The sequence below is a fragment of the Micrasema longulum genome, unplaced genomic scaffold (assembly GCF_059751315.1).
Source record: "Micrasema longulum isolate JH-2025_06_02 unplaced genomic scaffold, ASM5975131v1 h1tg001249l, whole genome shotgun sequence".
NCBI lineage: Eukaryota > Metazoa > Arthropoda > Insecta > Trichoptera > Brachycentridae > Micrasema > Micrasema longulum.
The window spans coordinates 466128-492354 of record NW_028278436.1 but is presented as its reverse complement, the minus strand read 5'-3'; the positions used below and the strand labels follow the sequence as shown (position 1 = coordinate 492354).

The following is a 26227-nucleotide window of genomic DNA, read 5'->3' as shown; positions in this document are numbered from 1 at the left end:
ACATTCACAATTCTGTTGTGTTTGCACACCATATTTCTTTCGTGTTTTAATCAGTTGAAGTATAAAAAAATTCACGAAATAATCGCTTTTCATTATTTATTTAATTAAATTTCTATCGCGCCCCGGGAACAACGGTGACATTACTGAAAAAACTATTTTTTTACAGCCGGGAACAACAGTAACATTACTAAAAAAACTTTTTTTACAGCACATTTTTTACCGCGCTATGCAGTGGACTAGCATTCATTAGCGAAAACATAGGCACAACTTAAAAGTCCACTCACTCGTGCTATCTAATTTGAAATGTTTTGAGAAATATTAATAAAATTTCGATCATTGTTCTACTATTATTTCTAGAATAAAAATAAAGAGGTCTGCATTCATATTCTTAAGAAATTGTTAAAAAGGAACTTCAGCCCTACGGGAAATTAGATACATAAAACGTTTTCTTGCGCGGGGTAAAAATTAGAGCATTAAATTGTACGGCAAAGTTTCTTGAAAATGTACGAAAAAAATTCAATATTTTTATAAAAACGCATCACTTTGAATGAGGTCACTGGTTCATATGAATCAACTTATGATATGAGAGCTATGGATGATTTCCGATCTGTTTGCCGTTTCTGGACCAATGGGAAGAACTAAATGAGAATAAGCGGAAATGCAACTTTGACGTCACACGCGGAGTTATTTCAGAAACAATGACTATGGTTTTCATTCCCCTATGCCCAGAATTCTTAGGTCTGCCAACGAACATACCAGTCTTGATTTCTTCGATAACAAGTTGTCTTCTTTCAAACGATCACTGAATCAAATTAAATTATAAACACCTCTCGCCCGAGTCTACTCCCACAAAGTCTACTATATACCATTGAGTCTTTCTACTTTTTTAATAATAATTATCTATGTTTAAGTATGTCCTTAAAAATGCCCATTGGGCGTATATATAAATAAATAAAATAAATAAAACAAAATACAAAACTTTAAAAATGGTAGCGCTGATAATATGATTTATCAAAATTGAAAAAAATTGGATTAGTTTAACAGTCTATTAACGATTTATTAAATTAAATAAAACCACTTAACTTCCTCATTGTGTGGATGGGAAATATATTAAGAAATATTTTTGCATACTTGACTTAAAAGCGACACTTGGACTTATGCCATTATTATCACTCACTTGCGATATAAACATTTTAATGACTTAGAGAAAGGTGTATAATTTTGTATGATTGCGAATATTTTTTTTGCAATTAGTTCTTGAACTTCTCAAAAACTTATCATTCTATTCACGTACCAACAGTGACGCAAGACTTCACAAGAACTGCGGAAATACTTGTGAATATTTACCGCATTTTACTTTCGAAATTCGACGTGATTTGTGATCGAATAATTTTATGAAATTAGAATTAAAAAATATCGTAAGTTGCATTATGCATAAAATGCATTCTCAAAATATGAAAAGACCACCGCCTTTGAAAACAAAATCTGCTTATCATTTTGTTAGCAAAGGTATTTCAATTCTAATTATTTTCAAATAAAAACTATGTTTTATTTGTAACATTTGTTCGTTTTTATTTTTTAAATTTATTTATTCATATTATTCAGTACTTGGTACAAAAGATAAAATAAAATATCTTCGTGTATACATAGACCAAAACTTAAAATGGAAAGACCATATTAGTGAACTAGTTAAACGTATTAGAAAATGTATATGCATATTTATAAGATTTATATAATATTTTAAAAATCTACAATTTAAAAATAGCTTATTACTCAATTGTACAATCTTTGTTACAATATGTTATTATAGAGTAGGGTGGTTCATATGCCAATATATTAAAACTTAAAACAGTACAAATATTAAAACAGTTCAAATATTACTCTTAAAACGGTACAAATATTACAAGTAATTCTAAAGAAACCCTCAACATTCAATACGGAAAGTCTATATAACATGTTTAATGTTCATATAGCAGACACGAAAAGTGTCATTAAAATATTTATGGTTCCTACAGTAGGCACTCTTTATAAAATAAATTCCATTATAAAAATTTATAAAGACGAAAAAATAAAAGAATTTGACATGAATAAGTCACTCAGATACCAAAATAATATTAAAATTCCTAAATTCCACACAAGCCATGGTCAAAATAGCTTTGTCTTCAAAGATGCAAAAAATTATAATTATCTCCCCAATGAACTAAAAACAATAAAAAAAATATCAATAAATGAATTTTTAAGTAAATCTAAAGAAATTTTTTGAACACGTATAAAAACTGCATTAAATGTTAATTAATATGAATGTATGATTATTTTATGTTTTTTTTCTTTGTATGTTCTATGTTTTTTTTTCTCATATACTCGTATATTCAAAATTATATAAACTCTTATAAAAAAACAATTACAATTGTGTTAAGTCACTCTCCAAGCACGAGTTAGTCTTTTTTTTCGAGTGTTACAGTGATAACATTTACTAGATGTACAAAAGTAGATCTGTTTAGAATTTTTAAAAAACCTGTACCATTTATAAAATTTATTAATATATATATTTATTTATTTTTTTAATAATAGGACACATATTATTAAAAATAATAACGTATCCTTAACTCTGAGGCCAAGATCCTCATTATTAAGGAATACTGCAAATAAAAGTGAATACATAAACATTAATTACAATAAACATCTGGAAAACACGCTTAATAGTCTATAAATCTATTCAATGTCTCGCAGCAGTCTCCTGCAATGGTCTCTTCCCTTAGACAAAACTTACACTTAAGGGTACTATTTGCAAACCCGGCAAAATCCATCTTTCTTAATTTTGAGCAAATCACAAAAAAAAATTAAATATTTTTTTACAACATCAATTTATTTTTTTACAATTACAATTTTTACTAGCTTCAACTTTTTTTTTGGAAACTTCTTTTTTTTATTTTAATGAGTAAATATTTTATACGTAAGCAGTAATGGCAAAAGCATTATGTCAAGAGACAGTAGTGAAATAATTAATTTAATTTTATACATTCCAACTTTACAATACTCATGTTAGGTTGCCACGTTTGCAACAAACCCGATGAGTTTAAAGTCAAGTTCTTACCAATAAAGCCGTATTTTTAAATGAAAATCTTATAATTATTGTAAAAAGTTGTATTCTGAATTAGTTTAAATTAATATCTCACTTTTTTTAGATTTCGGATTTTGCCGGGTTTGCAAGTAGTTCCCTCGCTTGTACACTTCTCCTGAAAATGGCCTTCGTTTTGGATAACTTAAGTTGAAAACGAACTTTCTAAATGAAAATATGAATCTTATTATCATTTTTAAACTTATAATATAAGAAATCAAACACTGATTTGAGTCTACTGAACGCTTTATTTTTACAAATTTAAAAAATATAAAAACAAAAATTTCGTGACAATTGTTTAGCCGTGTTAGGGCATTTTCAAATGAATTTGAAGATTATATGGATTGAATGTCCTTATATAGTTATATAATTCAAGGTACTTAAGTAGAAAATAAAAATAATCTTATGAACTATAGCATGTACATTAATCATAATTGAGGGAAAAACCAATGGTTAAGGGTGAGGCTAAGTGTTTAATAGGTAATGGGGAATTTGGGTATTTATATTTGAATTTTGGGGAAAAAAAACAAAGTAATTATTGACATAAATGTATGTATTGTGAGATAATTAATGAAGCTTTATAGTTTATAATTAATGATTAATAATTATATATAATTATTAATAATTATTATTCTTATGCTGAAATAGAGTCAATGTTAAATATTTCTAGTCTACACAAATTAAGGTCTTTTTCACAAAATGGTGTACAAAACAAAAATTAAGATAAGTTTTTTTTTGTTAACTAGTTAGGTAACGTGTCTCTTGGTACAATCGTCGCATACCTGAACGCACCTGCGTAATATATTTTTAACACTTGGTACCGAATACTGAAAACGCCACTGTACATTTCAAGTTATACAGGGTGGCCGGAGAAGTGACATCCAAAGGTAAAATGTAGATGCCTCATATTGAGGAGTATCCGAACCACCTTCATGTATGTTCCGCGATTTTTCGTAGTTTTCGAGTTATGATTTTTTAATGGATTTTTGAAAATTTTCGACCGGATCGGTTTTGAATAATTGTTTTCAATTTCTGGAAGGTTATTTCAGTTTTTTTTGTTGTAACCCTTTTATTATTGTACTTTTACAATTGATTGAATCGAGTGATTCGGATACTTCTCAATATGAGGCACCTTCATTTCGTCAAAATCACTACTTGTGAGATGATTGAAGTTCAAAGTTTGTAACAAAATAACTTTTTTTTATACACCAAATATTACTAAGCCAACTTGAAAAAATGGTAAATTAATCTATTAACTACATTTTATTAAATAGTTTAACAAATAATAACTGAATTTTCAGAACATTTTTTTCAAAACAATAGTGGATTGACACGACTTAGTTCATTTTCGCTGATGCATAATACCACAGTAAGGAATTCAAATTGAAGTCACATTGTACCTACTATAGTCACTTTGTGAGAAATGTTTTTTTTTCTTTAATCAAAAAAGTTATTTAATCATTTTATCTAATGTACAGTGCCTATTACATAAGGTAAAATAATAATTAATTTGCAAAAAGGGAGAAGAAAGAAAATAATGGCTACGTTTGCCCCTGAGTAAAGGATGTAGGCATCACTTACTAGACATCTCCAGAATATCAACAATTTCACATTTTCTTAAGTCAGTACTGCTCCATAACCTCCGCTGAATACATCCAAAATATTGTTATTGATGGCCCACCAGTACGGCGTCCCTTGTCCCTTGGCGCTTTTTCCCTGAACGGATTTATGTTATATTGACTAATTACAGAAAATATCTCGACTTGTAGTGTAGACTGGACTTGTGCGTATTTGCAAATTGTAGAGTATTTTTTCAACAGTATAACCTCATCGTTAAGTCAAAACAGCAAAATTTTGACTCAGTGCTTTTTCGTAGAATACCCACGCTTTTACTTTTGGACGTCAGTTCTCCGGCCACCTGTATAATTCTGAGTACGCGAGAGGAATAATTTCATAAGGTCAACCGGTACAGGCGCATTATTCGTCTTGCATTTCAATTTATTTAATGTTACAAAAAAAAATATTTGTTTAACTTTTTGTACATAATATAAATTGAACATTGGTGAACTTGTTGTAAAATAACAATTTCTTCCAACTAACTAATAAAATAAACGTGTAAGATTGAATAAAAATATTATATAAAATAAATTTCTTCAAAATTTCAAATTTCGTTGAATTTTATGTCATAGGTATCACTTTATACCAGGTTTAAATTAGGTTTAGGTATAAATTATTAAGGCCCTTATTAACAAAATTTAAACTTCAAAACACATTCAATAGAAAAATATACTTAAGGTATACAAAAATAGACAAAACGGTATTTGCATTTAAATAACCTAAATGAATACTAGTACTCAATGGAAAAAAAAGCATTAAAAGGAAAGCAGGATAGATTGAGGAAGAAAAAGAAGATGTTTTTTCAGAACTGACTTAAACAGAAATACTGTAAAAACATCGTTGATAGTGGATGGGAGATCAAAAACATATATTTATTTATTGTTAAATTTACAAATATGAAAACGGCGTTTGTCCCTTAGAGTAACACATAACACGCCACTAGCTAATGGAGTCGTTCATACGGAGAAAACCATTCTATAATTATTAACCACAAAGCTCGCTACAGCTTAAAGCAATACAAATAAAAAATTTTAACCGGTTAGTACTCGTATAATTTACTGTAATAGTTAAATTTATTTCAACAGAGAGGGAAAAAGTTTTCGAGAAGAAATTTGGAAGTCTAGGCATTTACAGGGCTTATGACCTGTCGTTGGCTGGTTTAAGTGGCCACTTTACACACTGTGTCAAAAGTCAACAGATGGAAGAGTTGAGGAAATGTAGATGTTCAAACATGGGCAGAATGGTGAATGTTACACAGTGTGTAAAGTGGCCACTTAAACCAGCCAACGACAGGTCATAAGCCCTGTAAATTCCTAGACTTCCAAATTTCTTCTCGAAAACTTTTTCCCTCTCTGTTGAAATAAATTTAAATATGAACAACTCCCTAGGGAGGAAATCCAGCCAGTCTGCAAGCATTTGGACATAATCAAACATTGTTGAATTACTACCTGGTAAAAGAAGAAGTATAAAAATTGGAAAATTGTTTCCAGGCGTTGCCTAGTAGGTGATTTGGTTCAGCCGGATGAATCTCACCCACGTGATAAAGGTTTCAGCTCTTTCACTTCACAAAAGTCAACAGATGGAAGAGTTGAGGAAATGTGGATGTTCAAACATGGGCAGAATGGTGAATGTTACACAGTGTGTAAAGTGGCCACTTAAACCAGCCAACGACAGGTCATAAGCCCTGTAAATGCCTAGACTTCCAAATTTCTTCTCGAAAACTTTTTCCCTCTCTGTTGAAATAAATTTAAATATGAACAACTCCCTAGGGAGGAAATCCAGCCAGTCTGCAAGCATTTGGACATAATCAAACATTACTGTAATAGTTTTCATAATGATAAAATAATTTAGTTAAGTTAGTGAATTAAAATAAAATATGTATACATAAAACACAAACATTTTCTTTACTTATTTATTCATTTTATGTTCACGTATAATTGCTGAACAATATCTAAACATAACAAATTGTGATTATTATACAAATGACTCATGTATTGTTTATTGTTTGTGAACCATAATACATAACATAAAATAAAATAATTAAGTAAATATAACGGGCCGTAGGTACTCGGGTCGAGAATTGCAAGCATAAACCGAAATCGTCCGTAACACGTTTATTGTTAAACTAAAAATCAAACCAAAAATTTCAAAGCTTTTGTTCTATGCAATGGCGCTAAATGGCTTCTATAGAGAATTATTACTCTGAGATTTGTCCTCAATGGGGTATGTCATATCAAGGAGTTTTTTTTTATCTCATCTAATTATTCGCTTAACATATCTTGTCTAAATAAATCACAACGTGCCCTATAGCTTAATCACAAATAACTATAGACGTGCTAATAAGCGACATGATAACAATTTCTCGCCATGGTTGTTTATCGTATTCGCGATCATAATGCAACATCCGTGAACACTTATATTAAATGTCAAAATATTTACGTTTCGCGACGTATAATCCTGCTGCGCAATCCCATATTTGAATTTTACCGGTGTATATGGAAAATATGCCAAAACCGCAATTTCTATTTATTTGTTTATTATTTATCATGCTATTTATTGCATTTAGCCGGCGGTTGGCAAGCCAAATTTCAAGAAAAGCAGTCGCCATAGTAATTGTCATTTAATTATTTTTTTTGTATTAGATACTCCTTACTATTTTGCAAATGCAATATGTTGTATTATTTTTTATTGTGAACGCCAATTTTTGCCAATGAACTGTATTTATTTACAAGGAAAACAAAAAACCAACCGACACGAGCGTTGACTTAGAGATTACACACGCGTTGACTTATGACTGCGATAACTCAAGCATATTCTCTATTTTTTTATATATTGTTTTATTTATTAATCATACAATAAATCATTAAGTATTTTACAAGTGTAAATACGTTAGATTACATTCCCAGGAGTTACAACAACTCAATTAGGGACGTAAATAATATTAACATTTAGATAATAACACATATTGAGAACAACAAAGAAACAATTAAGTTAAGCACCTTTATAACTATATATACAACAACAATATATACGTCTAAAACCTTTTCTTACACAAGCTGAATAATAAATATAAAAAAACGCTTTTAAGAATAAAAAAAGTAGTGAATCCACTAAAATAGATAAGGTCATTAACATCACATGCCATGCAGATGATGCTGCCATAGTGATGATGAGAACATATCCATCTCAGTTAGTAAACATCTGGATGCCTAAGAAATGTCGTATAGTACAATAAACACATGAATATTGGAAACATAAATCGGATATACAAAACGTGTGTCAGACCAAATCATGGTGTATACAACAGAGGCGAGGATAGATAGAGAAAAAATAAAAAATACAAATAAAAATAATTTTTGTTCATTGTGATCGCTCAAATGCCTAGCTTGTTTTTTTTAATTTAAATCTTAAAGTACGGCACACATATCATACATATTGTTATGTGTGTTCTAATAATAACATTGAAAATATGTTTAATTTATAAATTGTTTATCACATATGTCTTGACCATTATTTTAAATTTTGATATGTTTTTTTCTTCATAAATATTTTTTTCCATTTCGTAATACTTTTTAATTGCTTTAAATAAAATTGAATTTTGTGACTTTGCCTTTTTCCTAAATGGAAGTCTAATTTTGTTCTTTTCTCTAGTATTGTGATCGTGTTCATGCTGGTTCCGATCAATTTTTTTCCAAAATTCTGTTTTTTTATTAGAGTTTATAATTTTATGAACAAATATCTTTGTATTGTAAAATATTCTTTGTTTATATGTTAATAATTTCATTTCATTTACGTATATCTGTTTTTTTCCAAAATGATTCTAAAGGCTTTATTTTGTAATACAGTTAGTTTATCTATGTTTTCTTTGTTTGATAAAAATAAAATGCTACTACAGTAGTTAACGTGTGGTTCAATAATTGCTTTGTAAATAGTTTTGCAGGAGTCCTTATCAATAAATCTTCTGATCCTTCCCAAAATTGATATTTTTTTTGCAATCTTATTTATTACCATCTTAGCGTTTTGGTGAAATGTAAGTTTTGAATCCAACATTACACCTAAATATTTAATTTCAGTGACTTCATTAAGTTTGTTTGTCGTGTTTTTAAGCACGTCAATAGTCATTTGTAATTGAGCCACCGACGCGATAAAAGTTTTTCACTGCGATTGTTCATCGTTTGACCGATTCCAATGGAACGTTGACTTAAATTTGTCGATAGGGGATTATCATATTTTTTAATATTGCCACGCTTTAAGGAAAGTAAACCTTGCAAAATGTAAAAAAAATGACAAACGGACCAACTGAAACTTGACTCGCGTTGACTTTGAAACTTGGACGTTTGGCTTTTAGCCACATGACCGCGATAAACTAAACTTTCCAATGCGCACGCGCGAGATTATTATCGCGGTTCACTTTCATAGTTATCGGCGATGTTTCTAAAGGACTTTTAATCGACACCGATAAACACCTACAATTGAGCTGCTGGTTTGTTGAAGTTTAACGTTTCCTAGAACTGAGCGCGCAAGTAAACTGGCTTGACAAGCCATGTTTTTTCGACGTATTACCTTTCGTTAACATCGCCTTGATGGTGACATTATGTGCACACAATTCAATGTACGACACTCGAGCAAGGTTAGGTCATGATATGAAAGTACTTGGATTTAAAAATAAGCCTCAGGTGTCAAAATCAAGGTTGCTAAAGATTTAAATAGTTTACTTTTCAGGGATTTCTCTTTTTTTTCATTTATATTTATTTTTACTTTTAAGAACCCGTTAGGGTTAAAGACACATATTGCATACTCGAGGCATGTTATGTCTTGTCTGGTAAGTAAAGTCATAATGTGATTTTTAGTGTTGATTTTTAATTTGTCTCCAATATAACTTTTCAAGTAGCCAAGGAGAGTTTCAATTTCAATTTTAATTTTATTAATTCATAAATATGTACATAACAAAATGGAATATCTTAATTCATACATATAGAAATAGTTAAAATAATAAGGTCAAATTAGGTATTTAAATAAATAAAACATAAGTAATGTCCAAAGAATAATATGTTAAAAAAGTAAGAGAATCTTATCACGAAAAACTACCTCAGAGACGTGAAAAATATCAATGTCCAAAGTAATATTATTCGAAATCATCCTGCATAGGATGAATTGCAAAAAGACAAAAAAAATGTATTTTTTTTATATTTATTTTACTTTTTGTACTTAATGTTATTTGTACATTGGCGGGCTTATTGCCAAATGGCAATTTCTTCCAACTAACCAATAAAATAAAAGTTTTATTTTTACAATTCAAGTTACACAACATATTCAATAGAAAAAAAGATTAAAAAGCTAAAGATTTAGAAAAATAGAAATAAAAGTATTTGTTTATAAATTACCTTAAATCAAAACTATTACTCAATGGGAAAAGGGAAAAAAAAGAGGAAAAAGGAAAGAAGGAGACACGAGTGATACTTTAATCCACAAATTTGGAATATCCAGTGACCGGTTTCATCGCTTTCGCGTCATCTTCGAGACTGGTATCTTTATTAAAAAGTTAAATGTATTTATACAGAACAGAGGTAAGGATACATAATTCAAAGTTATATTTTTATTTTTTTATTTTTTATTTTTATTTTATTAGGGAAATCAACAGTTCTACATACATATTTTTAGTAAACAAACAGATATAGTGTATAAACTCAGAACCAATAACAGATTTCCACATAGTATACAAAGTTAGTAAAGAATATATATATTACATATCAAATAAATACATACAATTTATACATATAAAAATGTTATTTTCAAGTACTCAATAATCAAAGATTTTTTAAATATTAATTTTATTAATTTTAATTTTAATTTTAATTTTATTAATTTTAAGAACATTAAGTTACTGTAAATATGTAAGTAAATTAATTAAAGTTATTTTTATCTTAAGTTATTTTACTTACATATAACTTTGAATTATGTATCCTTACCTCAGTTCTGTATAAATACATTTAACTTTTTAATAAAGATACCAGTCTCGAAGATATCGCGAGAGCGATGAAACCGGTCACTGGATATTCCAAATTTGTGGATTAAAGTATCACTCGTGTTTTATTTATAAAATAAATTACAATGAACTTCCATCAAGAATTTTCACTTACAAACTTAAATGTTTTTTGAAAGAAGGAGAGATTAAGGAAGAGAAAGGAGATGTTTCTTCAGATGTGATTTAAACAGAGACAATGTAGTAACATCTTTGATGGTGGTTGGAAGATGATTCTATAGTCGAGCCGATTATTTAGCATAGATATAGTCTTTCTACCGGTATAACCATTTGCAGGTTGGTTCTGTATATTGGAATGTGAAACAGTCGATGCTGACGCTGTCTAAGGTAATTATCCGGAACATAAAAGCTAATGCTCCGCATAATTTCAGGGTTGTTAATAATACCGCCTAATAAGAAGTGCCTAGTTAAATACACATTCCTTCTGGTCTTCAAACTGCTGTAACCGAGCATACTCTGGAGGAACTCAGTGGGATAAAGCCATGGATAATATCCATACTACCTCATGTAGAGAAGCCGAAGAAATTTATTTTGAACCCTCTCAACCATAAGAGAGTACTTCATTTCATACGGTCCCCAAATCATCGAGCCTCTCTCGAGTCTACTTCGTACTTCGTGTCGAAGTCCACTGTATAATATTTTTGACTGTCCTGCATTTGTCTTTGCTATTTAAATGGGGTATTGTTGTTATCGTCTGCTTTTTACATTTATGTAGATAATGTTAATTTAAAAAATATATTATCTTGACATCCACCATTTTGCCTATATTTGAACATTTATATTATTTCAACTCTTCCATTCCGTTGAACGATGCAGTTGTGATTCATCAGATTGATTTACTTCACACGCGCACTAGGCAAAGCCTGAGGCTTTTAAAATTTTTTTTTACTTCTTTTTGGACCAGATGGATTTATTAACAGCGTGTAAAGTGGCCACTTAAACCATTCAATGACAGGCCATAAGCCATCTAGATGCCTTACCTTCGATAAAATTCTATTTTTAGCTTCCTAGGGGGTCGAATCTAATCTTTGTCTACAAAAATTTAGACAAACTTAAAATATTGTTGTGTCTAAGATTGCTTGGGCTAAGTTAAATCAATGTACTTATACGAGGGTTGTGTAAAAAATAAGGTTCTCTTTTTTTTTTTAAGTTTAAGGCATTTTTTATTTGAACTAAAAAACAAATCATTGGAAAGTTTAATTTAACATAATCACCAGATTTTTCAACGCATTTTTGTTGACGACTAATCCACTTTTGAAATCCAGCTTCAAAGAAGTCCACCGCCAGTCCGTGGAGGAGTTTACTGTTAATATGTTTTTCATTGATATGTACATTTCCTTTATTTTTTTGTATATTCTGTTTAACCTTTTATGTATATTGTAAAAAAACAAAAATTTAAATAAATAAATCTGAAAAAATGAACGAATAATAAATTGAAACGGTTTTTTACAATTCTTTTTAGTTGCCGTCTCCGGCCAAGTGCCCCGCAAGAATGACGCAGCAAGAAGGAAGACGAGCCAAAAGGAGAAGGCCCAACCCAAGGACAGTGATGAAGACGTTCAGACCAGCAGTCAGTGTCCCGAGCCGAACGGATACTTTGCTGACGCTGAGCAATGCGACAAATATTATGAATGCAGGTAAAAATACAAAAAAAATCATCGATCATCTGAATGAAGTGACAAGGTGATACTTTTTCAGAGCAAACTGCTCAACCTTCTTCATATCGATGGTCACTACGTATGCTATAGTAGCGTGCGGTAATTTATTTTATAGGTAATCAACAAAAATGTTTATTCATTTTTATCTTCACACATATTTATTTATTTAAAAAAACAAACTGTCGACAATGATATAATAACGTTCTTTTAAAATAAATACAGTTTTAAGACCGACCAGTGAAGTTTCTAAATAAAAATCATACATATGGTTCGAATACCCCTCTACCCCAACTCGATTCCACTTTCTAATAGTGAGTTATTTACAACTCGTTGAAAATGGCCCTCAAAATTCAATATTTGGGTAAATCATAAGAACGCAAATATTTCTTTTTTCAAAAAAAAAAAAAAAATTTTATATTGTGCTACAACAAAAGGAAGTGTTTATGTGTATTATTGTGGGAGTAAGTGTTCAGGTGTGTGCATCATTTAATAGTAAGTGGGATCGTATCGCAGCCCGAAATAATCAATCTTAGTTTATTTTTAAATAAATTAAGGGACATGTAAACTATATCAATAGATGAAAAAAAAAACATTATAATTAGAGCAAGAACGATAGAGGAAAGAGTGTTGTGCATAGTTAGTGCTACAGACTGGCAGATGGAATAAATACTTATTTCTTGTCACGCGAAAAGGGACATTAAGATTTATTTTGGAGAGTGGGTTAAAAGAGTCTACTTTATTATTTAATAATTTATGTAAATAGCATAATTCAGATACAATGCGTCTATTTTCAAGAGAAAAATACATTTTTTGTATGGCAGATTGGCTTTTATTGTTTTTTTATAATCTAGGTATTTAAAAAAATTTCGTTGAACATTTTCAATCCTTTCTATGTTTGTTATGTATTCTGGGCTCAACACAACGGATGCAAACTCCAAATTACTGCGTACAAAAGTGTTGTATAAAGTTTTTAATGTATTTGGTTTTTTAAAAGATAAAAGATTTGGAAATTCTGAAAATGAAGCCCGAACCAGCAATCTATTATCAAAAATAACTCCTAAGTCTCTAATCTCGCTACACCGTGATATGGAATTATCTTTGATCGTATAATTGTGCGTAAATAATTTTGTACTTTTAGTAAATGTCATTGAATAACATTTTGAGGTATTCATGTACAATTGATTTTTATTACAGTAATCATCATCTTTCCCTTTCCGCACCTAATGGTGGATAGGGCACTGCATTGGTACACCAATCGCAGCGTATCTTGATCATTTTTTTGTAACATGAAGATGAGATGATCAGTCTTACGCTTCAGGTACTAATCCAGGGATCATGAAATATTCTGGTTTAAAAACACCCTTTGAAATACATATTTCAAATCAAACATGTCGGGAATCGAACCCGAGACCTTCTGCATGGTAGGCAAACGCGCTGACATTTTACTAAAATAAACGTAAAACAACTTTAACAAATTACAACAGGGATGAAGAACAGAGAAAGAAATATTGAAGTCTAGGCATTAATAGGGCTTATGACCTCTCATGGGCTTGATAAGTGGCCACTTTTGACAAAGTGTAACATTAATAATTTTGCTTATATTTAAACATTAATATTTCTTCAATTCTTTTAATTTTATCAATTTTAGTGAAGTTAAAAAGCTGTGAAACCTTTATTGATGTGAAGAGATTCATCTGATTCGATTACTTCACATACTAACAATTTCTAATTTAAAAACATTTTCTTGGACCTGTTGGTTTAATAACAACATCCAGTCTTTTATCTATAAACATTTGGACAAACTCAAAATGTTGAGATAAAATAACTTTTATTCTACCGACCGGTTTTAAAGCTACACAAGCTTCTTTTTCAAGGTATAATGAACTAACTCGTGTCTAATTTTAAAGATTGTATCCCCCCTACTTCACACTTTCCGTCTAAAGAAGAACAACATGACAAAAAAACTCGACTCATTAGCTGAATAGTTTCGATGTAAATCGATTTTTTGAGATTTTTTAGCATTACCCCCCCCCCTCACCAATTTTCCCAAGGGAGTGATTTTTTCCGGACAAAAAGTAGCTTAAGCCACTTTTCTGCTCTCCGGCTATTTATATGTTCAAAATAATGTCGATCGGTCGCTCCGTTGCGACGTGAAGGAAGCACAAACAAAGAGACAAACATATTTTCGCATTTATAATATTAGTATGGAGTAAAATTAATGTTTTTATTCCAGGGAAGGTGCCATAACTGAGAAGCTGTGTCCCGATGGAATGGTTTTCAATGACTACAGCCCTGATCAGGAGAAATGTGACCTGCCCTTCAATATCGATTGCTCTCAGAGGCCTAACCGTCGTAAGTAGTATTTAATTCAGCTCAATAAATTTATTAATTTATTGGCAATTCCACCATTAGCTCTTGTGTGGCTGTGATGTCACACTAGTCTACATACGATATATTTCTTGATATATAGATTTATTTTTATTTTAAACCGAGCGAGATAAATGTGCTTGTTGATTTGATTAATGGATGCATTGAGAAAATAGGAAACTGGATGGCTGAAAATAGACTTACACTTAATCCATCTAAAACGGAGCAACTATGGATGGCTTCAGCCAGACGACAGAATTTGATTCAGGATACGGCACTGCCCGATGCAAGGAGTACCGCTATACCCACCGTTAAACTACTGAGAGTCATCCTTAATTCTGACCTTTCTCTTGACGCTTAAATTACTAGAACAATAAGTTCATGCTTTTACCAGCTGAGACAGATTAAATGCATACGCAAAAATTTGCCAGTTGATGCCGCCCGTCAATTGATAAATGCGTTTGTAGTGTCTAGAGTCGATTATTGTAATAGTATCTACGCAGGTCTACCAATGAATAAAATGACTCGCCTACAGGCTGTATTAAATGCCGCAGCGAGACTTATTTTTTAAATCTCTAAATTCAGTCATATCACTCCACTACTTTGGGAATTGCACTGGCTACGTTTTCCACAGAGGGTGGAATACAAACTCTGTTGGCTTATGTATAAGTCACTGCACAACTCTGCTGCAGAATATATAAGGGAACTCTGCATTCTAGATCTACGTCGAAAGGAAAAGTTATTATACCTCTACGCAAACAGCGCACTAAATTCGGCGAACGTGCATTTGCGGTCGCAGGCCCTACGGCATGGAATGCTCTCCCAGCAGAAATCCGAAACTGTGAGAGTGAAGTGATGTTTCGGAAGAAACTTAAAACCCACTTGTTCTCTAAATCATTTGAATAAATTCTTGGCATGTGGTGGAAAAGTAATATGAAAAAGTACATTATTTTTCATAAATTAAAAAGTTAAAATTAAATTTATATCTTTATATAATCACTTTGTAAAGCACCCTTGAGGTATTTTATTACAAAAATGGCGCTTTATAAGTTATCCATAATTATTATTAATATTATTATTTTATCTCTTTTTTTTTTAACGATGAACTTGTATTTTTTTAAATCTTTAAATATACATTTTCACACCGGATTTTGAATGTTAAATTTGTATAACTACGCCAGATTTTAAAGCATAAAAATATTTATCCTTGCTACGAGAGGAATGAATGAGACGCTATTACATAAATAAATCTGTATAAGAGAGAGCACGAGTATAGAACTCATAACAAGGAAGACAGAGACGCTGTTATGTGGCCGGTGTTTGGCCGGGTCAAAATATATAAAAGATAATAAAATAAAAACCCTGTAATCAGAAATCTTACATAATGTATCATGCTTGCTTCGAAAAGTAGCGTGGATGCTTGGACTAGAGAGAGGTAATTATTTTTATGCTGAAATAGACTCAATGTTAAATATTTCTAGTCTACAAAAACGTAGAACTAATATTGACTCCATATATATGTTCGGCATACTAAATGGTATAATTGATGTTCCATTATTACTGGCACAAGTAAAATTCAATATTCCGACTCGTAGATTGAGAAACAATGAATTACTGTTCATCGATCAGCATAGAACAAACTATGGCCTTAATTCTCCAATGACCCGTCTTTGTCGTATTGTTAACTCAAGACAAGATCTGAACTTTTTTTGGTTTTAAGTTTACAACGATTGAAACGAGCACTAAATAAATAGTCCAGATCTTGTCTTGATGTCCCTTATGTTTGCCAATGCTTCTTTTATTTTTTTTTATGTTTTAAACGATTATTTTATTGTTATGTTAAAACCCTATAAATTGTATACATGGACAATGTCCGTTAATAAATAAATAGTATAAGTTAATAACTCAAACAAGTTGAATATCGAATAAGATCAGTTTTTATCGAGTATTTTTTCTCTTCTAAACGAAAAGTTTTGTAAATATGTGTATTTAAATATTAGTAAGCTTTAAATTCTCCTTATTAATGAATGAGTATAAAAACAAATTGAGAAGGACCAAAAATTAAACCCTGTGGTACTCCTTAAATTCGATTAATTATTATCTGCAGACAGCCGTAGTTTATAAATCTAATAAGATATTCACAACAATTTACATATTCTCGTGATGTGTTTTTTCAGAGGAGCCCAAACCAACCCTGCACTGTCCTCGTCTCCACGGATATTTCGCCCATGCTGATGTTAAGATCTGCGACAACTTCTTCTACTGCGTTGATGGAAAGTTTAACTCCATCACCTGCCCAGCTGGTTTGGTGTTTAATGACAAAACCGGAATTTGCACTTGGGCCGATGAAGCCAAGAAAAAGGGATGTGGAACGAAAGGTAAATAAATAAACCAAAAATTCATCGATCAAAACTATGGTGTTTTCAAAACTAGAATTCGCTTGTGCAATATATGTATATACTGAGCCAGTGTAGTTGCGAGTATCGCACGCAACTACACTGGCTCGGTATCAGCCATAGAAGAAACATTCACATTCTATCACTTCTTCACAATATTTTAAATAATCCCACTTCGCCTGTTTATCTGAGAGAGCTCATCCAACCTCTTTCACAACATGGACTATCTCTTCGTTCTAGTAACAAGATAACCCTTTTAATACCCAGTCGTCGCTCTAATTTTCTTGCCTCCTCCTTCACAGTAGTAGCCGCTCGATTGTGAAATAATCTACCCACTAATGTTAGAGACGCCCCTTCTTTATTTACATTTAAGTCAAGATTGAAATGTCACTATCTAAATATTTAAATTGTTCCTTTATCCTTCTTCTTTCCTTCCCGCCCCCTCTCCTCTCTTCATAGTATAGTGTTAATTTATTTTTTTTCATATTAATTTTTTTAATCTTTGTTTTTAATTATTGTATAAAATTGTAAGATTTAATATGTCCATGTATTTATAATTTTCTCAAACTGAACGGTTTGGGTAAGTAGGGAGAAATTGCCTAAGGCAATATGCCCGCCCTTATATGTATTTAAAGTATTAAATTAATTAATTAAATAAATTTATATACATCAAGCGAAATTGAACCCCTATCATAATAAATATTTTTGTGAAGAATATTAATCCTGGGATTGAAAATGTGTGTATGTAAAGTGATAATTTACATATACTGCTACTACTACCATCACGCTATTTCAACGTAGGGCAGAGAGAATAGACCACCACACACGTCTATCATGGCTTATATTCCTAGCTTCCTTTACATTAATACATTTTGTCACACATGCCCTTCGGTTCTGTCTGCTTTTGACATGACCAGACTAAAAAATTTGGTTTATCTGATCATGTCACGTCTTCTTTGGTCATTCTCGTTTCACGTTACCGTTTATTTTCGGCATATATACTTGTTTTTCCATTCTTTCGTCGTCCATTTGTTCTACATAACCAAACCATCTCAGAGACCTAAGTAATAATTAAATCCAGGTAATTGACACAATTGAATATAAATTAGCATTAGGAGAGTGACGATGAAATAACTTTAACCAAAAATGCTGACGTATACAAATAAGATACTAGACAATATTAACACTTACTCATTTAAAAAGCAAAAAAATGCAGGAGAGCAAAAATGTCATAGAAAAGACTTTTAAGGAGAAACACTGCAATGTCTTATCTTACTACTTCAAACATTAAAAAGCACATGATGACTTTTCTAACTAGACGACACATAAGATTACGTGACGTTATAATGTGTTTAGATATATAACCCTCAATCGTTTTAAAAATTGTAATAATTAAAACAATGTATGACATTTTCAAAAATTAAAAAACTGTGGATCGGTCCCCGAATACACATTGTTTCAGAGAACGAACAATAAATTGCATAGTTCCAAAATAATTTGATTTTTAAAGGGGCGGAAGATCTAAATTGAAAGAGCACGAACAAAAAAATATTTAATATATTAAAATAAAATAAAATCACTTTGTTTTAGTCCCATTTTAAATATGTTCCTTCTCCCTAAGTCCACACACAAACCCTCTCTCTTATCTACACCCGTAGCCACGCCCATTCTACCTTCACTATGAAAAAATTATATTAATATTATATTTATATAAATATATATTCTCCTATTTAGTCTCCATTCTACAGGACTCATATTGACCATATCGAGTCTGTCCAACACCGTTTTCTAAGAAAAGTGGCATGGTTGCTCGAATTACAAAGGGGTAATTATTCCTATTTTGAAATAGAGCAATCTCTTAATTTGTCTTCATTGGAGAGACGTAGAACTGAGATGGACCTTATATACATTTTCAAAATACTTAATGCTTTAAGTGATGTCCCATCTCTGTTGCAATCAATTTCATTTCATGTTCCCAACCGTGTCACCAGAAGTCAAAATCTGCTATTTATAAAATCTTCTAAGAGCAACTTTGGTTTTTATGCCCCAATGTCCAGAATGTGTAGATTAGTCAATTCATCACACGACTTGGATTTTTTTGGGATAGATCTTTCGTTTTTTCGTAGATCTCTTCGCGACTAAACAGTGTGGGATGAAGTTGGATTGGCATGGTTTAGCTCAAAGTTTTAGGTATTTCGTTTTTTTAAATATATTGTACACAAATATTGTTTTGCCCTTGTTTGTCTTTGCTAAATAGTTTTATGTTCTTTTTGTTCAGTTTCTTGCATTTATGTTTCTTCATGTAACTGTTGTAATGAGGAAGTTCAGTGGTTTTTTAAAAAAAAAATATTTGATAATAGACTGTTAAACTAAGTTAAAATTTATTTTTAAAAAAAAATTATATATCGTATTATCGGCGCTACGATTTTTTAAAGTTTTGTATTTCTGAAATAACTCCGCGTGTAACGTCAGAGGTTTATTTCCACTTATTCTCATTCAGTTCTTCCTATTGGTCCAGAAGCGACAAGCAGACCGGAAATCTTCCATAGCACTCAGATCATAGGTTGATTCACATGAACCAGTGACGTCATTTAAAGTAGTGCGTTTTTATCAAAACATTTATTTTTTTTCCGTACATTTTCAAGAAACTTTGCCGTGCAATTTAATGCTCTAATTTTTACCCCGCGTAAGAAAAAAAAAATGTATCCAATTTCCCGTAGGGCTGAAGTTTCTCATTGGCTTAGGCCGTATATATAATAAATAAATATGATAAATAAATAAACAAATAAATAAGTTATATTAGTTTGTAATTTACCCTGAAGAAGGCATAGTATTGCCGAAACTAGTGGTCGTCAAATTATAAAAATATAAATGGTACATAAAAATAAAAATATTTTATTTTATTTTAATATATTTAATAATAATGTTCCACATAGTTAGTGATTCAAACATAAAAAAATATTATTTAGTACTTTATGGAATACTTATTATATTTGGAAAAAAATGAAAGGTAATTATTTAATGTATTATATTTGCATACGTGTTTAACGAATCTGCTTTTTGCGTAGTTTCATTCGTCTCTGTTGAAACGTCGGGTCCTTGAGACTTATTACAATGTAAGCACTCCCTCCACATACCAAAAAACTGTTTTATAGATTGTGAGTCTTCATTTTGGTTTCCATAATACTAGATCAATGTTTTTTGTCAAAAAATGAGTTACTCACAAGTTTCATAAACCGCGATTTAAATTTAATCTATTTACTACATGCTATTAAATATTTGTATTTAATGGTTTTGAGACGTATCCATTTATTCGTCAGGACACCAATCAAACCAACATGCAAATTCCACTTTACACCTTCACCATAGTTGTTGCATAAAAATATAAAACCAACAGGACATGCATTTTAATAAGCACATGCACTGATTAGGACAAATATGCACTGATTAAATTATGAAACTATTTTGTGTTGTTTGAGAAATATTCGAAAAAAATGAGAATTCGCGTATCACCTAATCAGTTTTAATTGTGACTTTAATAAAAATACAGGAATTAATATATTACTTACAAATAATAAAGGATTAAAAATAACTAATATTATGGAAATATTTAACATTAGTTGAACTTTAAAAAATAATATTCCTTTGATCAATAATCAAACAATCTTCCAATATAGCCCGTTATACGATGTTCCATGTTATAATATAATATGCTATATTATTTATGTTTAAGTAACATGTATTCTTGGCACATACATATATTTACTTTATATTTGTATAAAAACGATTTAAATTTATTACATTTGATTAGCTAGGCATTAATAATTAAATAGTATTAGTTTTTTTTATTTGTTATTGTTATATTTTTATAAAACGACTTATGCTCTAAAAGATAAAAAATATCCATCCAACAGGCTGAGCCATGTTAGATGGAGACTATCCTAAACAGAGATCACTCCGTTTTCATTTTCTATTCACTAGTTTTATATAGATTTCCTGTTATTAAATATGTATGCTCATTTTATGCAATATTAAAAAAAAAAAAAAAAAAAAATGGTCACCCTTAACCTATTTAACTCAAGCTCCCCCTTCAATCCCCTCTTTTTTTTCGAATATTTCTTAAACAACATGAATTATTTTCTTAATCTTATCGGTGCATGATTGTCCTAATCAGTGCATGTGCTTATTACAATGCATGTCGTGTTGGTTTTATATTTTTGTGCAACAACTATAGTGAAGGTGTATAGTGGGTTTTGCATGTTAGTTTACTTGGCGTCCTGACGAAGAGATGGGTACGTCTCGAAACCGGTAGACATAGAAAAGTTGAAAACTGGTTATTTACAAATATTTCATAACATTTAGTTTAATGATTAACCGCAAAGTCATTCTTTAAATATTAATAATATTAATCTAACTACTTTTATTTCAATTTATTTCTGGGAGTTTGGCAAATTATATAGAGGGTTTATGTTGGATATTATCAATATCATTAGCAAAAACTGCGTTTAATTTTATTAATACAATTACAAAAATATATTTCCAATGGACTAATTAAATTTTTTGTGCTTTTTGTAGACGTGTTCAACTTTGAGTGCCCCAAGGTAAACGAGACCTTCGCTTTGACCCACCCCCGTTACGCCGACCCCGATGACTGCCAGTACTTCTACGTCTGCATCAACGGAGACACTCCAAGGAGGAGTGGATGCAAAAAGGGGCAGGTGTTTGATGACCTAACAAAGACATGTAACTGGGCCAGGCTGGTGGCGGAATGGTATTTAAAAAATAAAAATATTGATATACTTTTTTTAAATAGGCAAACCAATTTACTATTCAAAAAAGCATTTATTTATTATTGATTTATTTTACAGAAACAATCTTCAAGTTTCTAAATAAAAATCATACATATCAAATTGTGGTAAAACAAAAGGGTGTGTTTGTGTGATTTTGTATGAGAGTAAGTGTAGGGGTGAGTTTGTGTATTTGGGTAGGAGTAAGTGTTCAAGTAAACGTAAGCATCATTAAATAGCAATTGGAGGCGTATGGCAGCCAGAAAAAATGAGTCTTAATTTATTTTTTTAAAATCATATAACACAAAGTATTTTACCGGTATAATACATTGAATTACATTCCCAGGAGTTACAACAACTGAATTCGGGACATTAATAATATTTACATCAAAAAAGTAACACATATTGTAAACAACAAAGAAACAAAGCAAGTTGAGCACCTTTATGACTAAATATAGAACTGCAAATTATACGCCAAAAACCTTTTCTTACACAAGCAGAATAAATATTTGGAAAAAATGCTTTTAAGAAAGGAAAAAGTAGTGAATCCACTAAGGGAGATAAGGTTTTTAACATCACATGCCACGCAGATGATGCAGCCACAGTGATGATGAGAACACATCCATCTCAGTTAATAAACATCTGGATGCCCAAGAAATGTCGGATGGTACAATGAACACATGATTATTGGAAACATAATTCGGATGTACAAAACGTGTGTCAGACCGATCATGGTGTATACAATAGAGGCGAAGGTAGATAGAGAAAAAATACGAAAAGCCGAGTAGAAAAACTAAATAGAAAAACTAAATAGAAAAACTAAATAACTGCTCAGAACGTCAGAGATGAAAGTACTAAAGACAATCGCAGGGAAACTCCATAAAGGCAGAATCCGGAGTCAAGAAGTTAGACGGAATAGCAATACCCGTGCATAGTAAATATATTATGGAGAGATAACGTCAATAATTATATTAATGGACAGCTCCAAAATCCTCTGTACAATTAATTTTTGAATAAATTAATGGGCATGCTCAATATATAAATAGAAGGAAAAAAAAAACATTATAATTTGAGCAAAAATGATATGGGAAAGAGTGTTGAGCATAGTTTGTGCTACAATCTGGCAGTTGAAATAAATACTTATTTCTTGACACGCGAAAATTAATTTTGGAGAGTAGGTTAAAAAAGTCTACTTAATTATTTAATAATTTATGTAAATAGCATAATTCATATATAGTGCGTCTATTTTTAACAGTAAAACTTTAATTTTGTTTAGTAGATTGGCTGTAAGTGCAAAGCGTTTTATCGCTTTTATAATCTCTAGGTATTTGAAGAAAATCGTTTTTATTTTTCAATTTCAATCCTTTCAATATTTGTTTGGTATTGTGGGCTCGACACAACGGATGCAAACTCTAAGTTACTGCGTACAAAAGTGTTGTATAGAGTCTTCATTGTATTGGGTTTGTTACACAGTGTGTAAAGTGGCCACTTAAACTAGCCAATGTCAGGTTATAAGCCCTATTAATGCCTAGACTTCCATATTCCCTTCTCAAAAATGTTATTCCTCTCTGTTGAAATAAATTTCAATATGAATAACTCCCTAGGGAGGAAATCCAGCCAGTCTGCAAGCATTTGGACGTAATCAAACATTGTTTAATACATGATTAATTAAAAACGTGTCAAATACGTGCTTGTCGCAAGAGACAAAATTAGCAGTTCACAATAGAGTCTTGATATAAAGGCTTGCATTAGAAAAACAGGGTAAAATGATAATGATTGCCGGCAAAATTGGGATATTTCAGGCACACGTTTTATGAAGTGTGGTAAATCAGTGGTGTACGTAAAACTGAAATAAGCATCATCGACGGAGTCAAGAAAGAATTGCTACCTTTTGTTTGGCGATTTATATTTCATCATTAGCATCATTTCCTTTCCTCAAAAAGCCGCTTCAAATATGAGGGTACTATTTGCAAACCCGGCAAAATCCATCTTTCTTTATTTTGAGCAAATCGCAATAAACTGATACAATTCTTAACTTCAATTTTTTTTAAGCTTCAATTTTTTATTATGATCAGTGATGCCATTAGCATGATTATGTGAAGAAACAGTAGTGAAATAATAAATTTAAATTATACTTTCCAACTTAACAATACTCAAGTAGAGGTTGCCATGTTTGCAACAAACCCGACAGTTTAAAAGTCAAGTTCTTACAAATAAAGCCGCATTTTTGACTGACAACGTTATAATTATTGTAAAAAATTGTATTTTGAATAAGTTTTAATAAACATATCACTTTTTTTAGATTTTGGATTTTGCCGGGTTCGCAAGTAGTCCCCTCATATTTATTATATTGTTTATGTTATTTTTGACTTGTGAAAACATCCTATTTAAAGATGGATTCTGATTCATTTCGTAAATAAAAAAATACAAGCTAGGCATACGTCAGTTTAAAAAAAAAAAAAAAAAATTAAATATAAAACATCTCATCTTCATTTCGATCGCATGCAAATTTGATAAATGCAGAAAACGAGGAAGACTTAAAGATGGACATGCCGAAAGTCGGAAGCGTGCGTGCATGAAAAGAAGTATGAATTAAGGGAAGCAAGTCAGTACGCAAAGGTATAATAATATGGCTTTCTTTCAGCAACGGGATGATTAATTTGTTTATTTAATCAAAAAAATTGTTTTATTTATTATGAATAACTTATATAGCGCCATTTTCGTAATATAATACCTCAAGGGGGCTTTACATAGTGATTCTATTGTTAAATAAATTTAATGAAGCTTTTAACTTTGTAATTTAATTAAAACAATTTTTTTGTCACATGCTACGGATTTATTCAAATAATTTAGAGAACAAGTGGGTTTTAAGTTTTTTCCGAAACATCACTTCACTTTCACAGCCTCGCACCTCTGCTGGTAGAGCATCCCATGCCATAGGGCCTGCGAGCGTTCACTAAATTTAGTGCGATGTTTGCGTAGAGGTATAATAACTTTTCCTCTTGCCGTAGACGTAGCTGATCTAAGCGTCAGACGCCTGTCAGCTAGTTCATCTGGAATGCATAGTTCCCTTAGATATTTTGGAGTAGATATTCCCATGTAAAATGTTTAGAATTAATTCTATGAAAAAATCCGGTAGTCAGCATATTTATAATGCTCTCTGGCACATATTGACAAAAGTGTGTTTTTCACTGCAATTTGTTTTGTTTTTATGTATTTTTATATGAACATTTTACAGCGCTGACTGGTACAAGGGCGAGCTGACAGACGCCGAATTAGACGCTTTGGAAAATCCACCTACTACAGCAAAACCGAAAAATTCTGCTCCATTCGTGAGCCGAAGGAAACCAATGAGACCCAGTAAGAACAAACCAGCAGCCCAAAGAGTGGAAGACGCAGAAAAATAGAAGTAAATTCGAAAGCATCCCACCCAAGAAAAAAAAACACACCGAGAAAAGAGAAAAAAATAAGGTGTTTAAAAATTTACAGTCCTGTACAATTTGGCCTGTTTTTTTTTCTTACATGAAATAAATTTTCAGTTAATCTCACTTGCTTACATTTTTTGCTAAACAACAAAAACCGCAATTTAAAACTAATCAAAAATAGTAAAAAATTCTAAAAATATAAATATTCATAGTTTGTTTTTTTTATAATGCGAAAATTCACCCTTATTTTTCCTTACACATAATTCTTAGCTTATTTTACCTCCATACTTTTGATATTTTTTCAATTAAATTTAGAAGCTCTGGGGTGATTTTTTACAAAATTGGAGCTATTTGAATCATCTAAAATGGTACGCATATTTGTAAACAGGATTCTAAATGTCTCTTGAATTGAAACATTAAACTAACTAGTCGTGTAACAAGATCGTACTTAAATAAGTATTTAAAATAAACTTTTTGACTTTATTACGACTTTTATTTTTGTAAAATAAATATATGCATTTTTACACTTGCTTCCAATACATCTAAAAAATCATCCATTTTCAAAACTTTTGATGAGTACAGGATAAGGCCTATTTTGTAACGAATATTTAGACGATAAAGAGTTTTATAAATTCTTAAATGCCAAGAGAGTTAAATGATTATCAATAGCTAAACATTTTACAACATATCCATTAGCTTTATCTAAAACCTGAAAAGATATTTGATACTTTTTAAATAAGGAACATGGATCTATCTTATTCGAAATAGCGCTGTGGCAATTAAACTGTAAAATATGTAGTTTTGACTCCATCTCGT

The 26227-nt window shown here is 30.9% G+C and overlaps 1 protein-coding gene across 1 annotated transcript in view; it reads left to right on the top strand.

Moving 5' to 3' along the window:
* Positions 1–25894, top strand: part of obst-B (obstructor-B) — a 31261-nt gene extending 5367 nt beyond the window's left edge. The window contains exons 2-6 of the mRNA XM_088234499.1: positions 12241–12415; positions 14670–14788; positions 16981–17181; positions 21775–21970; positions 25225–25894. Coding sequence (XP_088090625.1) covers positions 12241–12415; positions 14670–14788; positions 16981–17181; positions 21775–21970; positions 25225–25393 — 860 coding nt within the window. The 3' untranslated portion in view covers positions 25394–25894. The remainder of the gene's footprint in view (positions 1–12240; positions 12416–14669; positions 14789–16980; positions 17182–21774; positions 21971–25224) is intronic.
* The last annotated feature ends 333 nt before the right edge of the window (positions 25895–26227 follow it).